We start from the raw sequence: 22,228 nt of genomic DNA on the forward strand, positions 1-22,228 counted from the left end.
GAACACAGCTATGAATAGAGCGTTGTTTCTGTGTATGGGGCTCACCTTAGTAGTCCACAGCTTGACAGTCCAGTCGAAGGACGACGTCAGGAACAGATGGGAGAAGTCGATGGGCCCCACGGCATTGTGGCAGTTGATTCCTGTAATCGGGCCCTGGTGACCTTCAAACACTTCACTGATGCCAGCTTTACTGTGTACACAATACAAACACTAACGCGATTAGTGCCTACGGAATGTGATACAAAAATATAATGTGGGGGGGGGGAATTTAGGAAATGGTAACATGTGAGAAGGTCCCTCCTTGTATAAAATGGACGATTAATATATATTTTATTCCTCACATGCCATGGTGGAGACGGGAGGTTGTAGAAGAAGCAGCTAAACTGTGCACAACTAGGCTTGTGACTGCTGGCGTAGAACTGAATATAGTGATATGTAGCAGCTGGAAGATGGTATTGTCAATATGAAGCATGTTCTATACAAGGAATGTTATGTGTTTGCAAACTGTTACTATCATTGTGTAAGAGTATTCTCAATTCTATTATATTATTTGTTTTTAATTAATTCTGGATACTTTTGGACCATATATGTGTAGCCCACCAAGAAAGGAGACTTATATATATATATATATATATATATATATATATATATATACAAAAATTAAAGGGGCTCCTCCTGGCTTCATAAGGCACAGACCGCACTATAACTCCAAAAGGACTTTCTCAAGTGATCAAAAGGACGAAACGCGTCGAGGAGATATCCTGGCTTTACCTCCTTAACTTTTATTCAACATCAGGGATAACATCCATTGAACAAAGTCAGTATTGGTTCCAACTAGAATAAAAGCTCCTATATCATCTCTTGGTTTAGGATACAACACCACTAAGGCCTAAAATATCGCTGTAGAGGCTGCAATAGATGAAGGAATCTCTAATCCTCAGGCTACATAACCATCATGGGGGAATTTGGTTTTACTTAGGCTCCATATCCCTTTCAATTCATCCTCAAATCTCTCCTGAGGCTGGTGTCTCATATACATTATAGAAAGGTCTCTCCATAACAGGGTTATCTGGACCCCTCTGTCAAGTAGGGCCTTACTGTGTTCTCCTTCTAAGCTCATAGGCAGAGATGGGCCATTCATACAATCAGACAGGGCCTCCATCAGCAGGAACTTATCTTTACCAGGTTTTACTTCCTGAGATGTATATTATTTTATGCTCAGGTAAATCAACATACGGTTTCCCACAAAGGGGGTTAAATGGATGCTGTCACCACAATACAAAGACCTCCACTGATGACCATTATATAGTACTCAGCTCTCCTCTGGTGTTTATCATGCTATATACAGCCTCCCTAGGATGTCCATCTTACTGCACTCATTCTCTCGCTGAAGGTCGTTATATATTATGGATCTACTGGACACATAATTCCCCCCAAAATAATTAGAATGCACTGCAGACTCAGTTTTAACTTCACAGTCAACTGTGCAAGCCATGAAGGATGTACAGTGCTTGCTGTGACCAGGACATATATTGGGTTTGATGTGTAATATGTATAGATGTTTGAACTATTGATGACACAGTGAAGGGGGACAGCTGTAGACAGAGGACATAATACGCCTATATTACCGCCCTCCAAATAATTTCAGCAACTTTTGGAAAGGTAAGTATACACTTTACTAAAGAGTGCATTTACAAAAAAGAGAAAAAGATAGGGGTAATATTTGCTAAATGGACCCTTAGGATCCCCTGTTCCCCATGCATGCTGACTGGGGGTCATAATTGACTCGGCCCTCAGTTTCACTCCCCTCACCCGGTCCCTTGCCAATTCCTGTCACCTCCATCTTCACAACATTGCCAAGATTCTCCCTTTCCTCTCCTTGGATGCCACCAAAACCATCAACTCTGCTCTTGTCATCTCCCACCTTGATTATTGTAATCTTCTCCTCTTTGGCTTGCCTGACAAACGACTGTTCCCCCTGAAATCTTCCTCTCCCGTCATTCCTCTTACTCTACGCCTCTCTGCAAAACCCTCCATTGGCTCCCCATTCCTTCCAGAATACAGTTCAAGTTGTTTACCTTCACTTATAAAGCCCTCTTTAATGTCTTCCTTCTCTACATCTCCGACCTTGTCAAGAAATACACCCTACTCGCCCTCTACGTTCTGTCAATGACCTTCGCCTGTCCTCTCACCTTCAGGGATTTGCCCGCACTGCTCCCCACATTTGGAACTCCCTGCGCCGCCCAATCAGACTTGTCCTCTACCTCTACCTTACACGGCCAATCCTAAGATAATTCCCTCCTCATGCTCCACCTCCCTCGTTCACCTTTTTCGTCTCCATTTACTATCCTAATCCTTTTAATTTTAATTCTCATAAGTTTGGCCCTCTCTACCTCCTATCTCCTCATCTTCTTTGTAATGTTTCCTTTATTATAGCTGTGTCTTCTTATGTAGTCGCTTTCTTTATAGTGTATTATATTAATTGTTACTGATTATTGTTTTCATTGTCCTTTACTTATCTGTATTTTACATTTTTTTAGGTTTATATTTTGTTGATTCTGTGGCATTCCGGAATATGTGCGCCATATAAATAAAGATAATGATGATTATGATGATGAAAAGCGAAAAATAAACTCAACAAAAGTGGAATTAACCATTGTCATTTATGTATGTATGTATTTACATTAAAAACCCTTTTTGGCAAAAAATGTCAATAGTTGGCCATACTTTCTACCACAGCGGCTAATGTATATATATTGTGTGCTGCTGATGAAGAATGTATAATTATCGGTACCTTCCGTGGCGGCAAGCGGTGTAAACTGTTCCCTCTTCACTTCCGACAATGAAATTGTTAACATCTCCTGTAGGAAAAGCCATCCCAGTAACTGCTACTGGTTTGGACTTATTGTAGACTAGTTCCATACTTTCCTATAGTAAAATACAAAAGCAAAAACGGTGTTAATATTGTGCATTATTTTATTTGCTATTTTATTACACACATTGGGGCATATTCAATTGTTCCCGTTTTCCGCGGCGTAAAAAGTATTAACGTTATTACGGTAATATTAAACCGGATTTCAGCTCGTGTGAAAGGTACCATAATAACGGTATTTACGCACACTATTACCGTAATGACACTAATAGTGCACGCGTCGCGTTACTTTAGGCAGTAACGCCAACAATTGAATATGCCCCATTAAGTATTAAATAAATAATAAGCATAAAAACATGTTTTGTGGAATAGAAAAACAGAAACTGTTGTGACAGATGAGCCAGTGGCAAAACTAAGCGTCCTTGGGCCCTTTGGACATGTGGAAGCACCTAAAAAGTGGGGTGCTTCTACATGTGTTGAGCTGAGTTGAGTTTGGGGACACAATGCCTGAGCTCTAATTTAAGAGATCAAGATAGCGGTGTTGGGAAACAGAGATAAGAGCAAGTCAAATTCTTGACACCAAGATAGGGATCCCGAGAGAAATAGAGAGAGATAAACCAAGTATGCAAATAGAGCAAGTGCGGACTATGAGAGAAGGAAAGAATGGGGTACCACTAAACTAATATGTATATAGATCCCATGCTAAGAGTATGTGATGTTCAATGTAGGAGAAGTTCCTCATCAGGGCAAGTGGTCTATGGAGTTTAGTCTAGTCTAGTCTAGTTTGGGGAGTGAAAAAAGTAAGATGTGATGAGCCCCAGTAGAAAGATTGTTTTTGAGTTGAAGGCATAATGCCTGAGATCCAAGTTGAAAGATCAAGATAAGGGTGTTGAGAAAGAGAGATAGGAAGTAGTGAAGTCCTTGAGATCAACATAGAGATCCTGAGAGAGAAATATTGGCAGAAACCTATTATCAGGGCACTTGTGCTGTTATATGTAAGAGGTGTCAGTGGTGTTAGTGGAAGATGGTAGACCACGAAAAGCTTTCAGACTTAACCCATTTGTTGGTTTTATTTTCAGGACTTGCTGTAATAGATGATTGATATACATATAGATATATATATATATATATATATATATATATATATATATATATATATACACATATATATATATATATATATATATATATATATATAAATATATATATATACACAGACACAGTATGACAAACTTATGCAGTTAATGTTCTTAACACTAATATAGTACATTAATATATGCAGATGGTAAGCTTGTTTTGTGGGTGATGTCAGAGAACAGGTTGCTCATATATCTTTTGTGCCTCCGACCACTTTATATACCTTTATATAAGTAAGCTTAACACAAAAAGGATGCAGCTCAGGGTATGTCGTCTTTACAGTTCAACTGTCACTGGAAGAACCTACTGAGAACCGAATTTCTCGTCTGTGCATGCTCAGTAGAGCAATGCGGACGGCTAGATGGAGAATGCCCCACTTCCTGCCTTCACTAAACCACAAGGGACACCACTACTAAAATGGGAGACGGAGCGTAGCACTTCATATTAACAAGAAAGCGAGAGATGTGTATGGAAGCAGAGTCGGTGCTGACTATGAGAGGAGTACCGGTAATCAGATCTGTATGTGGAATCAGAAGCTGAAAGCGGATCTGAACGCTAAGAGGAGTATTAGAGAGACTTAGAAGTGTGATTACCTGTTTGATAGTTACAGTCATGCAAGAGAAATTGTCGGAATCAGAGGATGCAGGAGTGCGATAATGTGAAGATATGTGTCACAATGAAAGGAAGTCCTTGCTGGACCAAAGGATCAACCAGTTATGTTGTGCACAATGTGGAGTTAGGGGAAAGAAAGGTCAGTTACTCTAATGACAACGTGAAGGAGAGAACGAGAGTGAGTGGGACAGTCTCATAAGGCATGAGGGTTAGTTCTGGAGCCAAGTGATTTATTATAGGAGGAAATGTGTGCTTCATCAGGAAGCCGTATTACAGGCTAATTACTGAGCGCTGTGAGCCCTGACTTTAACAATGTAACGGCTTTTTTATGTTTATTTTACGGCATTTCTATAATCACTATGTTTCACAGCAGTAAATAAACTTTTTTTCTGTTATCAGAAACTTAAACCTTTGTGCTTTGAGTCATTGATTCCAACCACTTGCAGTCCGTTCCGCTAACGCATTAGGCGGATTGGTTCTCATGGAATGAAACGGGGACTTACCTGTGGTGTGGAGAGCATGTCCAAATTCCAGGAGCATAACTTCCCGTCCGTGGAAACAGTAATAAGGTTGTGAGCGTTCTGCGTTCCAACTACATTCACACAGTAGATAGGATGCTGAAAACAGACAAGCAAAGTCCTTTGATGACCATTACCATTTGCAGTTGTTTGGACCAGTAAGTCAATAGTACTAAGACCAATATGTATTATTCTACATACAGAAATACAATTGTATGTTAAAGTGTCAGGTTCATCTGTTGATCTTGAAAAGTATTACTGATAGTATATTATTGCAAAAGTGCAAATATTGGCTTCTTCACTATTTATGCAAGAGATAAGGTAGGCGCTCATTGACTAAATAGGTGTCTTCCTTTTGCTAATTAGCTTACTACAATGCGAGAGTACATAACAATAATAATACAATCAGCAATTATGTCAATGTAAATTGCCTATATCGTCTGAAAACTATATGAATTTCAAGTAATCAGTTATTATGACTTTTATTCACAGAGTAAAAATATCAACACAATAATAACAATAAAACTTCCGCTATAAACACTTCCAACTTGGGTTCTTAAAATCAATCAAACAGCAGTGAAAGGTTAAATTAACTCTACGCATAATAGTTCATTCTACTATACAGAATTCCAATGTTACCACAATAGACTAAAATTAAATCCGTAAACACACTTGGCTTTCAGTTGGATCCAATAGTACGGGAAGGTCTGTACGAATGCCAAGCTAATGTCCAAAGAAGGCTTGTGTTCAAATTGGCAAAAATGAATACATTGGGATCCATACATGTGAAACATAACTGTAGTTCTCAAAATATAATAAATGAATAGACTCCTAGATGTATCTTAATATAATGAGGTATATATACCTGCACTCAGTGTTGTAGTTTAAGACCTCTGGGTCTTGGTGCTATAGCTACTACTCTTACTTTTACACCGCTGCCTACGCTATTGAGAAATGTGATTTTGCTAAGCTGACACCATCTTGTTGCCTTATAGCCATTTTGTTCTGTTATAGCTTAAAGACAAATTAGATGCACCTGTTTTGTAGGAGTGATTCATTATTTGCAAGGCTATGCTTACAACCTTGGACATAGCAGACAGGAGATAAGCCAGCCCCCCCCCCCCCCGGGGAGTTTTCCTGTTGATAATGAGAGAATATACTAACATCTGTGTGAAGGGAACATGAGTGGTTAAAACCTTTTGGGGCGTAGTTTTCTGTAATACGTGATTTTTTATATTGATAGGGACTTGTAACTAATAAAGCAGAGTTTATTGTACACTCAAACCATGCAGTGTATTTAATTCTCTCCAGCTGATAAGCTCACAACTGATAAACTGACAGTTACAGGTGAACAATCTGATATAGATTTGACACTATGGAGAATAAAGCTGATATTTTGCTATGATATTAGTGAAGATTTGCTGTATCACCAACCTGGCCAATCCCCATAGAACTGAATGAACACAACTCCAGCACATCACGTGTGTAAAAATAATTTTTTATCCCATAATGAAAACATATATGGATTTTTATGCATATAAAACAGTAATGCCCTGCAAATTAGGTGATGTTTCTTTATAATTCTTGACAGTGAGAAGCAGGGTATGGACAGAGCTGCTGTTTGACTGTCGGATGTTGTCTGTGGCGAGAGAGGTGCTGGAATGTGTGCTGGATCTGTGCCATATAACTTTATTATGAGGGGCTTATGGTGGAACCAAAAAAGAGAAAAAAATGTAGAGACAGACATTGAAAAAAAAAAGAAAAGAAAGATCCACGGGGAAAAGAAAGAAGGTACAGGTTTGAAGGAAAAACATAGAATATGGGTAGAACAGTATGATGAGAAAGTGAAAATCCATTAACGCAGCGATCTGATTAAATGGCATATGTTCAGACACACCAGCCATACTATTAATTGCTTTTGGCATGATAACTATTGCAACAAATAAAAGTGAAATAATACAAAAATTATTACATTTAAAAAACAATGACAATAACAGTTAATTATTGTGATTCTAAATTAAAAACATTTGTTTCCATATCATCCCTGTTTTGAACTTCTTTTTTTTAACTTGAGATATTTCCCCCATGACAGTACTGTCCAAGTGTTACAACTTTGTGTTAGTGAGCCAGTACGTTAGCACTTTTGTGAACCAATGCATTCATCCATTCATCTTCATAGTATATTACTTGGACTATACTTTTGGTTACATTTCTTAGCTAGTTAACTACATTAGCATGTGACTACAACAATACATAGGAAATATTAACCCTACAGGCACTGAGTATGTTATGTTAACAAAAGCAGCTGCTACAGGCAACTGCAAATTCCCAATAAAGAATTGGAATTATATATGATGAAGAAACGCGTCGGGTTGTGATTATATTATACATTTCCTTTTCTTCAATCTCAATGCTCTGATTTGCGGGCCAGTATAGACATTTATTTGGATCTATACTTTGGGCAATAAGCACAATGGTATTTTTAATACCACCTAGCAGCAGCTCTTTTATTTAATCATTTATATTGCTAGTATAAGCTTATTGCAATACCAGCTACAGGTTCTAATGTAGGTGATTTGGATTTTATGATATAAAATGGTTGTGTATTTTTATTTGCATCCACAGATCTCCATTTTATTGCTTTGTTCCTGTTTTCCATATATATATATTCATATATATATATATATATATATATATATATATATATATATATATATATATATATATATCTTATATATATTCTATATATATATAAGATATTTAATAGTATATATTTTGTGTTCATGCACTTGTATAATCTTTGTACACACTAATTGTACATCAATAGTGTTAATAATATATTAATCCAATTAATGTTATTCTATCACAATTGCAATTTTTAGGAGTGGTATATAGAGGGTGAGATAGACAAGCAGACAGGGGATACACATTTCGTATAAGGACCTTACAGTGTGCGCTGCAGCGGATAGTGGCGTCCTTTGAACTGGTGTACGTCTGTGACTGCGATTATCCCACAGGACGATCTGGCCGGAGTACGTCCCTCCAATCACCAGGTTTGGATGAAAACGAGCAAAACAGACAGACATCACCGAAGACTGCAAAACATAAGAAGATCAGCTGATATTTCCAGAATAGGTTTCTCTACTAGCGGGAGGTGGAGAAATAGTACGACCAATAAATAAGCAATCAACAAATATTCTTTTTACGTTCCTTCTGGTCTAAAATCTGTTTATTTAAACCCATTGTCCGATGAGCTACAGTAGCTTCCACTTTTGTTAAGCTGCACTTCCTCCTAGTAAAATTAAGCCCCCACCCTAGCCAGAGACCCGAGGAGCTTGCTCCACGCAGCCATTTTTCCTGGGGCTCTGCCAGTTCTAATACAGAACCTGTAAATGATTTTAACCATCTTTAATAATGGTGGTGGAAGTGGGATGGGTGTTTAGCTAGAAGACAAATCAAAATCCACAGGGGTTAGGGGGTTTTCCACTACCACTTTTACATGCAAAATAATCATCTACATATTGCATAGCACATAAGAAAAACAAATATTTGACTTGCATATTTGATTCAGGGCTATGTGAATTAAAATTATTATTACAACCTTTTTTTTATTTTTAGAAAATACCAACATATTCTGGCCGCAACAACAGACTCATTCCAGCTGTTTATGTTAAGCTGACTGTCCACAGGCCCAAGCAAAAGATCCTCAAGAGTTGGCTTAGGTAACAACTAGAAGATGAACACTTGGCCAAGATACGGGAGCGCACCTCTTTCAGCTTGTTTTGCATGAAAATTAAACAAAATACATATAATCTGCTGTACTATATCCCAGTTAGGCTACATAGCATTTTTCCTGATACCACGGACAGGTACTGGAGGGACTGTGTGGCTCCCAGGTTCTTCCTATACAGTTATTATTATTATTATTAATTTTTATTTATAAGGCGCCACAAGGTGTTCGTAGCGCCGTACAGGGACAAATGAATTACAATACAATGGGAGACAGCACAGTATAGTAAACAGTAAGCACAGTAACTCAGTAAGCTCAATGCACAGCTAGAGAGGGCAGGGAAGGGGGAGGGAGGATCCGCAAACGACGGGGCCCAAGAAGGAGGGCGCAGAAGACAGGGAGACGCCCAGGGGGGAGGAGGGAGCGAGAGGGGACGGGGGGTGGAGGACTCTCGAGGAGGAGGGCTAAGTAGCTGAAGAGCAGAGTTAGAAGTGGTGGAAACAGGAGGAGAGATGACCCTGCTCAGAGGAGCGTACAATCTAAGGGGAGGGGTGGACAGACAGAGAGACGCAGGGGAGAGAGGGAGAGTAAGGAGACGGAGGCAGAAGATAAGGTAGGAAGCTAAGTGGGAGACTGAAAGGCTTTAAGAAAAAGGTGGGGTTTTAGGGCCTGTTTGAAACTGGACAGATTAGGGGAAGTTCTGATGGAGGGAGGGAGCTTGTTCCAGTGGAGGGGGGCAGCGCGGGCGAAGTCTGGGATACGCACGTGGGAGGAGGTTATAAGGGGGGAAGAGAGGCGACGGTCAGAGGCAGAACGGTGAGGGCGGGATGGAGCATGAATAGAGAGGAGGGTGGAGATGTAGGGTGCAGTGGAGTTGGCGAGGGCCTTGTAGGTGAGTGTGAGGAGCCTAAAAAGGATTCTGAAGGGGAATGGGAGCCAGTGAAGGGCTAGGTAGAAGAGGGAGACAGAAGAGGAGCGTCGAGAAAGGAAAATATGCCTAGCGGCAGCGTTAAGAACAGATCAAAGGGGAGCTAGATGAGAGTGGGGGAGGCCAGTGAGGAGGAGGTTGCAGTAGTCCAGGCGGGAGATGATCAGAGAGTGGATAAGGCATTTGGTGGCATCTTGGGAGAGGAAGGGCCGGATGCGAGCGATGTTACGCAGCTGGAAGCGGCAGGATTTAGCGAAAGAGAGAATGTGGGGGCCAAAGGAGAGAGAGGAGTCGAGGATGACACAGAGGCAGCGAAGTTGGAGGACAGGGGAGATAGAGGAGTTGTCGACAGTGATGGAGAGGTCAGAAGGGGATGAGGTCTGAGAGGGAGGAAAAACTATCAGCTCGGTTTTGGCGAGGTTGAGGAATCGAGAGGACATCCAGGAGGAGATGGCAGAGAGGCAGGCGGACACCCTAGAGAGGAGGGAGGGAGAGAGATCAGGAGAGGAGAGGTAAAGTTGAGTGTCATCGGCGTAGAGGTGGTAGCTGAAGCCGAAGGAGCTGATGAGTTCACCCAGGGAGGAGGTGTATAGAGAGAAGAGTAAGGGTCCCAGAACAGAGCCCTGAGGGACCCCGACTGGAAGGGTGGACGGGGGGGAGAGAGACCCAGAGGTGGTGACAGAGAAGGATCGGTGAGTAAGGTAAGAGGTGAACCAGGACAGGACTGGGCCGGAGAGGCCAAAAGACTGGAGGGTGTGAAGGAGGAGGGGGTGGTCAACGGTGTCGTAGGCTGCAGAGAGGTCAAGGAGGATGAGAAGGGAGAAGTGGCCCCTGGCTTTAGCAGAGAGGAGGTCATTGGTGACTTTAGCCTGGGCAGTTTCAGTTGAGGGGGCGGATACCAGACTGGAGAGGATCAAGGAGGGAGTGTTCAGAAAGGTAGGAGGTGAGGCGACTGCAGAGGAGCCTCTCGAGAATTTTGGAGGCAAAGGGGAGAAGAGATATGGGGCGATAGTTCGAGAGAGAAGTTGGGTCGAGATTAGGTTTCTTAAGAATGGGGAATATGAGAGCATGTTTGAAGGAAGAGGGGAAGATGCCAGTGGAGAGGGAGAGATTAAAGAGGTGAGCGAGGTGGGAGCAGGTGGTGGGGGAAAGGGAGCGAAGAAGGTGGGAGGGGATGGGATCCAGGAGACAGATAGGTGGGGGGGGAGGATGAAATGAGCGAGTGGACTTCCTCGCCGGTGGTGGGGTGGAAGGAGTGGAGGGGAAGGTGGTTGGGGGGGGAGGACGGAAGAGTGGGAGGGGTGGAAGAGAGAGTGGAGGAGGAGATTTCAAGTCGGATGGCCTCGATTTTAGAGGAGAAGGAGGCAAAATCGGAGGCAGTCAGGGAGGAGGGGGGGGAGGGGAGGGGGCCAGGAGAGTGCTGAAGGTGGCGAAGAGGCGGCGGGGGTTAGAGGACTGGGAAGAGATGAGGGATTTAAAGAAAGATTATTTAGCGAGTGAGAGGGCAGAGCTGTAGGATGAAAGGCTGAATTTAAAGTGGAGGAAGTCAGCCAGGGAGCGGGATTTTCTCCAGTGACGTTCGGCGGTACGGGAGCATTTTTGGAGGAAGCGGGTAAATTTGGAGTGCCAGGGTTAGGGTTTGGAGCAGCGGGGGTGGACGGAGTGGGCAGGGGCGACCGTGTCCAGAGTGGAGGTGAGGGTGTGATTGTAGAGGAAGACCGCCTGGTTGGGGCAGGCCTGGGAGGAAAGGTGAGAAAGGAGGGTATCGAGAGAGGAGAACAGAGAGGCAGGGTCAAGAGCGTCGATGTTGCGTATGGACAGAGTAGGTTTGGACAGGGGGAGGGGAGCAGGAGAAGAGGAGAGAGAGAAGGAGAGGAGATGGTGGTCGGATAGAGTTCAGTTGGTGAACATGTAATACCTCTCCCACCTTACTGTTTTTCTCCCCCTTCCCACTACCACTTTCCTATGTTCTCTTACCTACATCATTACAAATCCCTGTTTGAAGGTCACCTCGGTATGTGATAGTTTTGGAATTTTTTTGTTGGTGTTTTACAATTTCATATATCTGTATAAGTTCAGATCTATTTTTCTTGTTACTGTATCCAATATATGGTCTACAAAAGTTAAAATCAAGAATGGGCGCTGATGTGTCAACAGAAAGCAGCCCAAGTTAACGTATAGGGAGCCACCTGCTCCCCAAAGACATGTATAGCAATAAAAATGGTAACTCACAGCGCTGAATGGTTCACATACATAAAATGCCAGCATCTAACATGGATATCTGTAACATAAGAAAATATACATAGAGCAGTACAGTCTCAACATATTATGGAGATAAATAGGATGTCTTTTAAAGGTGATCCCTCTTCCACAATGTGTTCTTGGTGGCTGATTATTGGATAACCACGTGTGGGAATCCCCGAAGGGTATGTGCTTACAAGATGGTTTCTTTAAAATCTGCACATCAAACAAATTACTGGTGAAGAACACGAGATCCTTTGGTGCTGTAGTCTCCAGCAAAAACCATGTGTACAAAAGATAAAATCATAGCATAATACCATTTATTACAAAATGATTCAATACATATAAAATGCAGAAATTGGTCTGCTTCTAGGAGCGTACCTCACAGCGGAATAAAAACAGCAAATAGATATTAAAGATGGGGTCAATTACCCACACGACAGTCAGTTCTCAAAGCTGCATCATTCCTCCGGTAGTCCTAAACGATAGTCACCCCTGTTGAAACCATGCGTTTGAAATCCAATGGATTCTTTATCAAGATAACAGGTAGACGAAATTAGGATCCTTTCTTGTAAGCACATACCCTTCGGGGATTCCCACACGTGGTTATCCAATAATCAGCCACCCAGAACACATTGTGGAAGAGGGATCACCTTTAAAAGACATCCTATTTATCTCCATAATATGTTGAGACTGTACTGCTCTATGTATATTTTCTTATGTTACAGCTATCCATGTTAGATGCTGGCATTTTATGTATGTGAACCATTCAGCGCTGTGAGTTACCATTTTTATTACTGTATCCAATATACCCTGAAAAGCTTGAAATAAAATAAAATTTTCAAAAATAAAATTTGTAATAAAATCTGTCAAATGTAAAAGACAACCTGCAAAGAAATAAACTGCACTAGGTGATTTACAATATTAGGGAATAGGTGAAGTACTCCTGGGGGGTAAAAGTATCAAGCTGCGAGTTTCTGGTGGGTTTGTAAAGTGAAGATGTTGCCTATAACAACCAATCAGATTCTAGCTATCATTTTGTAGAATGTACTAAATAGATGATAACTAGAATCTGATTGGTTGCTATAGGCAACATCTCCTCTTTTCAAACCTGCCGGAAACTCGCAGCTTGATACATTTACCGCTAGGAATGTATATTATATTTTGGTGTCCTTGCAGGATAAGGGTAAACTCCTCCTTGACCAAGATGGCCCAAACATCTCCTGTGTCAAAAAAATTGACAAAAAAAGATTATTAACCTCAACCTTAAAGGGGTTGGTGTGCCTTTAGACAACCACTTCTCAATCAATAGGTCATCTCCTACTAGTGAGTCAGAGATACCTGCTTCCAGCAGCTGATCCCAGGAGGAGCTCTCTCCTCACTGCACCATGGTGAACTGGCTGCTCCAAGTACCACATTACTTACACCATTCCGTCCAAATTGCCCAATGCTAATGACAACTAGAATGCACAGTGCTAGTACTGTAGGCTCCTTCTGGGATCAGAGGCTGGAAAAAGTAAATGGTGGATTGTGGGAGGACCCTCACCACATCATTATACAAGGGGGTATTACTGAATGAGAGCAAGTTGTGGACATAGCTCTTACATAACTGTAGTATTAACCCAAGTTCCAAGTATGAACCTGCCACAAGCTCTACCCATAGACCTAACATCAGTCTAAACCCTAATTCAAGACTTGGGGGTAAATGTATCAAGCTGAGAGTTTTCCGGCGGGTTTGAAAAGTGGAGATGTTGCCTATAGCAACCAATCAGATTCTAGCTAGAATTTTGTAGAATGTACTAAATAACTGATAGCTACAATCTAATTGGTTTTTCAAACCCGCCGGCAAACTCTCAGCTTGATACATTTAGCAACCAATCAGATCCTAGCTGACATTTATTTTGTGCATTCTACAAAATGACAGCTAGAATCTGATTGGTTGCTATAGGCAACATCTCCACTTTTTCAAACCCACTATTTAGTAAAAAAAAAACTAAAACTGTCCTAGTCTTACCAGGACTCAGATATTCCTACCTCTGATTCTACAACTGTTAGAATCTCTCACATATATTTAATTATGTACTGGTTTTGTACAGGTAGAGCGTTGTTGAGGAAACTTGCTACCTTCCTATTTTCAGAATACAGTTGGAAGTTACACCTCATGTAAAGGTATACGGAAGCCCACTAATGTGATCTTTGCCCTGCTTGTGTTGAGGAGGAACAATAACGAATGAGCTATGAATAAAAATGTAATTTAAAATGTAAACTATCTCTTTGTGTCTGCGGGTTTTCTGTTGGATTTCTTTAATAGCATATTACAAGCATTTTTATATTTAGAAACACCACCACCGACATTCCCAACCCTTCATCTCATGTCTTCACCTTCTTCGTCAGCTTCGTCACTACTTATTCTGTTCTTATGTGCGATTGTATTTCTTATGATTTGTAACTGTGACTGTCCGGTATTGCAGAGTTTTGTGGCGCCTTCCACATAAACGCAGATGATGGTGCTGCCACAAATCATCAGTGTTAGAATGAGTGACACGACTGTTGTTGTGGTGTGATCTCAACAGTACCTTGGGGATCTCAGAGAGGTATGACCTAATGTGCTACATTTGGCAAGCTGAGAGGGTATGTGAATTTACATAAATAACCGCCTAGCACATCTGACGGCCGACAGCTACAGACCAGAGAGTTATTAGAGTGCTCCCCGAGTTTTGCAAACTTAGGAAAGGCCAAAACGGGGTTTGTTTTCCATGTATTTCCTCATATTGAGTCTCTCTTAGAGTTAAGAGGAAATCTTGCTAAAGGATGTGAATTTGCACCTAGACAAACCATACAAGAAGGGCAAATGCAAACTTTTTAGCTTGCAGGGAAAATTCCGTCTGCTTTTGTAGCACACAAATACTGGGCAGCTTTATTTTTACATGATTTAGGGTTGAGCTGGGAGTTGCCCCACTCCAACAACAAGCAAAATTGAACCTTATTCCTGACTGCGAAACAGTTTCAGGCATATGCAGATTTGCTTGCGCCTGCGACTGGAGAGGAGAGATGGCGGAGGGAATGGGAGATTTAATGTAGGCTGTGTACAGCAATGGCGTGTTTGTATTATTTGCAGACCCACACAGATGTATACACCAGCAGCCAATATTACCTGCATGTGCGCTGACGATGATGTCAGTCACCAGCAAACAAGAAGGAGAGTTAAACTTGCTGTCTTTTTTATTGCATTCAAACATCATAGCAAATGCATATTTTGCTATAAAAAACAAAGTTTACCCAGGTCTAGCAGTGACCCAGGTGAAGCAGTGGCCCAGATGCAGTAGTGACCCATCTGTCAGCCCGGGGTGCGCACGCTGCACAGGCGGCCGCATTACATTTATATTGCTTCCGGGGGGCGGGCGGCCCTAACACCCGTGATTCTGATGCCCCCCTGTCCTCCGGCCCAGCCCGCCCCTGGTGACCCAGGTCTAGCAGTGACCCAGGTCTAGCAGTGACCCAGGTGAAGCAGTGGCCCAGATGCAGTAGTGACCCAGATGCAGCAGTGACCCAGGTGTAGCATTGACCCAGGTGTAGCAGTGGCCCAGATGTAGCAGTGGCCCAGATGCAGCAGTGACCCAGGTGTAGCATTGACCCAGGTGTAGCAGTGGCCCAGATGCAGCAGTGTCCCAGGTGAAGCAGTGGCCCAGATGCAGCAGTGGCCCAGGTGAAGCAGTGTCCCAGGTGAAGCAGTGACCCAGATGTAGCAGTGTCCCAGATGCAGCAGTGTCCCAGGTGTAGCAGTGTCCCAGGTGAAGCAGTGACCCAGATGTAGCAGTGACCCAGATGCAGCAGTGTCCCAGGTGTAGCAGTGTCCCAGGTGTAGCAGTGTCCCAGGTGTAACAGTGACCCAGGTGTAACAGTAAATCAGGTGTAGCAGAGGTCCAGATGATACTCCATATGACTAGTGGGCACAGGACTGGCACACTGCAGAAGGCCTTCAATGCTGAGGAATCCCAGCAGGTTGGAAGGAGCTTCATAGGGCTCAACATCAGCAGAGGCCAGTGCAGCGAGTTCCAGCATCACCCAATCATGTGCAGAGGAGGTAGCCACAAGGGGCGGGGCTAAGCCACAGATGAAGCAGATGGCCGGGCACCGTTTGGGAAGCCCTATGAGGGCGCTCGGGGTTATCCTTGTCCTGCCCCCACTCTACCCCTGTTGAGAAGGTCTTCAGTAAGATATTGTTAACCCACAGCAATGGGGATCCAATCTTTGATTGGTCAGCCAAACATGTGAGTGTACGCTAGGCTTACTAGGTAATAATAACCACCTCTCTTCTGGTCTATACTGGTTGTTCAGGAGCTTTCAGCTAAATCTTGCCAGTGCAATAAATTGGAGAGGATAGTAACATGCTCTGTATATATTTTAAACTCCAACTAATTTGCTTTACAGTAATCCAGGTGGGGAGTAAAAATTATCTCCCAAATTATTTTTAGATTTTATCATAATACAAATTGGAAGGCTGCTTTTTGCCAAGAAGATGGACCCAATTATGTTGTGAATACCCCACTCCCAATCTCCTATCCAATTCCGGTAACAAATACTCCTCAGAAACTCATTATGACATTTATGTATAATTATTTTTGTTATATTACTGAGTGCAGTTGCCTTAGAGATGTTTGTATGTCAGCAATGGTTGCTGACTCTCAAATGTGAATTAGTTTATACATCTTGCACCAAAGCAATGGGTTAACCATTCCCATAAAAACTAGCTGATATCAACTAAAACATATTCATTATTGGCTTATATTTCTAAATATATAGCAAACAGATTAGTAGCTCACAAGGGTGATTATCTGCATTAAAAGTTCTGAGAGATGCACAGGAGATTGATCTGACCACTTCATACAACTAAAGCTGGGTACACACTACAGAATTTTACAACAACTTTTTATGCCGATCGATTTTACATGCGATCGATGATCCGATCGCTCGGTCCATGGACTGCATACACACTAGCCTTGTTTAGGACGATAAAGGGAAGAGCGGACGTCCCTTTAGCGACTTTTTACAGCCATGTTGTCGTGAGCAATGACTGTAATTTCGTACTCACTGTTGTGGATTGGTCGGAAGTTTATACACACTACACAACAGAAACGAGATTGGAACGAAAATATTAAACGGGACGACCGACCAAATGAGGCGACAATCGTCCATTTGGGCAGACTTTCGACCATCGTGTCACTGCACACACTGACCCGACTTTTGAACGAACGGTCGTATGTCGGCTGATTTAGCCGATTATTGGATGAAAACTGTGTAGTGTGTACCTAGCTTAAGGAGCAAATGAGACCTTAAGGGATATTTACAAATAAAATGCAATTATGCAAACCCGTGCTAAATAATTGGACACATTGTCTAACTCAGTGGTTCCCAAAACCCCTCCAAAATAATTATTGAGCAGTCCTGTTTTAGTTGTTGGTCAAAGAATTGTAATAAGTATTTAGGTCAGGAAGAAATAATTATTTAGTTGTATGCAAAAATACCCCCTCTGCATCCAGACAGTCTGCCCTCAGGCACTCTGCCCCCCTCTGCATCCAGACACACTGCCCCCTCTGCATCTAGACACACTGCCCCCTCTGCCCTCTGTCACGATGTCCCCTCTCCTCTGCTCTGTCATGCTGTCCCCCCTCCTCTGCCCTCTCTCACAATGTCCCCCTCCTCTGCCCTCTCACGCGTTGTCCCCTCCTCTGCCCTCTCAGGCTGTGTCCCCCTCCACTGCCTCTCTCACGCTGTGTCCCCCTCCTCTGCCCTCTCACATGCTGTCCCCTCCTCTGCCCTCTCACGCTGTGTCCCCCTCCACTGCCCCTCTCACGCTGTGTCCCCCTTCTCTGCCCTGCTGTGCCCCTTCTCTGCTCTCTGTCCCCCTCCTCTGCTCTCTGTCCCCCTCCTCTGCTCTCTGTCCCCCTCCTCTGCTCTCTGTCCCCCTCCTCTGCCCTCTGTCCCCATTCTCTGCTCTCTGTCCCCCTCCTCTGCCCTGCTGTCCCCATCCTCTGCTCTCTGTCCCCCTCCTCTGCTCTCTGTCCCCCTCCTCTGCTCTCTGTCCCCATCCTCTGCTCTCTGTCCCCATCCTCTGCTCTCTGTCCCCCTCCTCTGCTCTCTGTCCCCCTCCTCTGCCCTCTGTCCCCATTCTCTGCTCTCTGTCCCCCTCCTCTGCCCTGCTGTCCCCATCCTCTGCTCTTTGTCCCCCTCCTCTGCTCTCTGTCCCCCTCCTCTGCTCTCTGTCCCCCTCCTCTGCTCTCTGTCCCCATCCTCTGCTCTCTGTCCCCCTCCTCTGCTCTCTGTCCCCCTCCTCTGCCCTCTGTCCCCATTCTCTGCTCTCTGTCCCCCTCCTCTGCCCCGCTGTCCCCATCCTCTGCTCTCTGTCCCCCTCCTCTGCTCTCTGTCCCCCTCCTCTGCTCTCTGTCCCCATCCTCTGCTCTCTGTCCCCATCCTCTGCTCTGTCCCCATCCTCTGCTCTCTGTAACCATCCTCTGCCCCGCTGTCCCCATCCTCTGCTCCGCTGTCCCCATCCTCTGTTCTCTGTCCCCCTCCTCTGCCCCTCTGTCCCCCTCCTCTGCTCTCTGTCCCCCTCCTCTGCTCTCTGTCCCCATCCTCTGCTCTCTGTCCCCCTCCTCTGCTCTCTGTCCCCCTCCTCTGCTCTCTGTCCCCATCCTCTGCTCTCTGTCCCCATCCTCTGCTCTCTGTCCCCCTCCTCTGCCCCTCTGTCCCCCTCCTCTGCCCCGCTGTCCCCATCCTCTGCCCCGCTGTCCCCATCCTCTGCTCTCTGTCCCCATCCTCTGCTCTCTGTCCCCAACCTCTGCCCCGCTGTCACCATCCTCTGCTCTCTGTCCCCCTCCTCTGCCCCGCTGTCGCGATCCCTCTCACTCTGCCCCGCGCCAGGCGCCAGCCATTAAAAAAAAAAGAACACAGAAACTTACCAATCCGTCGGGCGCCGGGACCCAGCAGCCTCCTCTAACTTGTTCTTGATTGATCAAATAAATTTGTTGATTAGTGGCTATGTGATTTTGCCCATCTAAGTATTATTCAGATGAGCAATTTGACAGAACACTGTATTTGAACTTTAACTTGCTGCAAGAAAACCACTCAGAGGGGTATATTTACTAAAGTGCTGGTTTGAAAAAGTGGAGATGTTGCCTATAGCAACCAATCAGATTCTAGCTATTATTTTGTAGAATCTACTAAATAAGTAACTAGAATCTGATTGGTTGCTATAGGCAACATCTCCACTTTTTCAAACCCGCAGTTTAGTAAATATACCGCTGAGAATCCTACAGGCACAGGAATCATTGATCCCAATGATCCAACACATCGATGAGTAGCACTGTTATTTGCAGGTCAGAGCAAAACGTACATTGCGTATGTGTGATTTTTCATCATCTCGTTCTGACCTGCATTTATGCTGCTGGCTGCATAACCAACATATTAAATATTGTACTTCAAGAAGTGTTTTCAGAGTATTGAAATGCAACATGAGCACAGTATAGCAAAGCGTTCGTCTGAATGAACCCTTACACTTTGTACTTTGTTGGTATCTAACCCAGTGTGTATTAAATGTCCTCACACGCCAACAGCTCTCTAAAGGGGGTCTAATCCACATGCACCTTGGACTTCTAAGAATCTGTAGAAGAGTAAGAGTGTGTTTTAGTTGTTAAGACATTTATTTGGTTGTGCAGATATGGTTGAAGCCACTTGTGAATGTAAGCTAAGACATGTTTTCAAAGATCCCCACAAAGAAATTTCTAATGCAGAATGACCACAGACTGTGTTATATCAGTATATTGTGAAGTCAGACATGGCAATCCTAATAGAACACAATGAAAACATTTGTAATGTAGTACGGTCATCATGTGGTCTTAATTTAACCGTATCCTTACGGAGTCTCTGCAGCCTCCATCCACCAGACTTCCAACGCGTGTCACAGAAACAGATTCAAAATATTTTCAATAGTTCAAGCAAAGTAATATCCTGGATCTCTGTAGCACACAAATGGGATTTTAAAAGGCATCTTCTGTAAGGCTGACATTGCACAATTTTGTACATTGGTCTTTGATGCAAAAAAAAAAAAAAAGAATATGTGAATAGGTTTCACTAACATATATATAATAAAGTAGATGGACAGGTGTTTATAACTTACTGATTTCCTTATATATAACAGGAACTGCAGTGCCTGGAGTAGGGATGGGCAACCTGATATACTTCAAGGACCACATTTGGGGCCCTTCAACCTTCAAAAGAGCCGCACATTACCCTAATAGCAGTAATTTAAAAGCAGACCCAAAACGACCTCGAAACCCCATATGATTTCAAAATGCCCCTCACTTGCTCCAAAATTCCGCCACATGAGCCTCAGACCTCCCACTTGTTACCAAATACCCCCACACGCTCTCAGATTGACTTTTACTTCCCATAAAATGCCACTCAGACCTCCCCTCCCACTTGCCCTAAAATGCCCCCACATGCTCTCAGATGCCGCACTTACTATAAAATGCCACCATGTGTACTCATAGAACCCAACAAGCATCCAACATGTACTCCAGAACTCCCCAACATGACACTCAGACCCCCCGTACACGTCCACGACATACTACTCAGATTTTCCCATATGCCATGGTGACCTCCCTACATGCCCTCACTCTCTGGCTTATCTTGTTATCCTAATTACCACCAAAATATTACTTATCTTTACTCCAGAGCCTTTGGAGGAAGGAGGGATGCAAATTACGCTGCTCCTTCCCCCTCCTCTAATTGGATGGCAGTGTGCCCTACCTGCGTTATGCAGAGGAAGTCACGTAATGCGAAGTGCGGCTGCTCCCATTATAACATAAATCAGAGTAAAAATCAGACTGGAGGCAAAAAGCTGGGGGCTACAGGGCCGTCTGTGGCCCTCCACTGGCACAGAGCATAGGTAGGCAACTTATGGCTTGTTGTGAACAATGCATATGGTTTATCTATCAATAGAGACAGCGGTGCTCTCAAATACGAGGCTTCTTTTCAGGGCACAGTGGTAGCCTAGGGGGATGGTGTGGAGCCCCCAGGGGTGCGGGGGCCTTAGTTGGGGGGCACTGGGATTACTGGACGGCCACACCCCATACAGTTGCATTAGCTCCACCACTGCCCCACGTCTTCCATTAAAAAGTAAAGAATTCAATGTCCACAAATAAAATATTTTTTTCATTTCCCACAAGGCACAAAAATGTACCCTAACTAAAATATAGCAAATAGTGAACCATCGGCTTCTTTGTTAAACACATCACAGTGAAGCAATATATTTATTATGCTCCATTAAAGAATGTTTTCCCTCTGAACTTACCAGAATGTGTACAATACAGGTGTCGAAATTTACCACCTAACACAGTAGACAATAAAATGTGACACTTTAAAAGCTTTCGCACAAATCCTCTTACAAGGAGGGAGCCACGTCAGTTACTACTGACCTATAAATGCATCAATATAAAGGAAACGTCACCTTGTCAAGCGGAAAGTTTACATGTGAGACTTTTATTGTAACAGAAACGATTTCTAAAGCAGCCACGGTGTTCTTGCTAACTATAATACATGAGATCACTTAAACGATTGTCATTGTACTAAGAAAATTGATCTTAGCAATTGAAGACCATTGGCAACTTTTGAGCATACTTGGCTATAATATTATATAAGCCATATTCATAAGAAGGTTTCATTTTGTGGTCAAATTTGTTGAAAAAAAATAATTAATCTACGGCGCATTCATAAAGATGAAAATATTTGGCAGTTAATTGTTACTAATTTGGACTAAAAATTATTTTGAATTTGCTATTTAAAGGGGCTATTCTCTTTTGGGGATGCCCTTTTCATTTTTACTCGTTCCCGCATGCAGCAAAATGGGGGGAGGGGGGGGGGGGGAAAGGGGTGTGACAAGTTCCCAGCACAGGTAAACTGGGGGAGGAATATCCAAAAAACTTCATTTTTCTCTTTCAAGCTGCAAAGATCGTCCTTGAATTTGGTGGAATAACTGCAGAACTGCGGGCTACATAATGGGAATCAAATGGGCATCATTTCAACATACCTTTACCATCTTATTAGTGAGAAAAACTAATTTAAGTTGAAAACAACAAATTTCATATTTGTAAAAAAAAAAAATAAATGACAGTAAATCTGACAGAGAAGCA

General features: G+C 43.3%; 1 protein-coding gene across 6 annotated transcripts in view; it reads right to left on the reverse strand.

The window, feature by feature from the left end:
- The window catches only part of DYNC1I1 (dynein cytoplasmic 1 intermediate chain 1), a 347,340-nt gene that overhangs the window by 76,493 nt on the left and 248,619 nt on the right, over window positions 1–22,228 (reverse strand). For all 6 annotated transcript variants that reach the window (XM_075211774.1, XM_075211773.1, XM_075211770.1 and 3 more), the window contains 4 exons: window positions 8,088–8,234; window positions 5,125–5,238; window positions 2,795–2,928; window positions 46–190 (listed from right to left, as the gene is read on the reverse strand). In XM_075211774.1, coding sequence (XP_075067875.1) covers window positions 46–190; window positions 2,795–2,928; window positions 5,125–5,238; window positions 8,088–8,234 — 540 coding nt within the window. The remainder of the gene's footprint in view (window positions 1–45; window positions 191–2,794; window positions 2,929–5,124; window positions 5,239–8,087; window positions 8,235–22,228) is intronic.

This window comes from Mixophyes fleayi, chromosome 5 (assembly GCF_038048845.1).
Source record: "Mixophyes fleayi isolate aMixFle1 chromosome 5, aMixFle1.hap1, whole genome shotgun sequence".
Lineage (NCBI taxonomy): Eukaryota > Metazoa > Chordata > Amphibia > Anura > Limnodynastidae > Mixophyes > Mixophyes fleayi.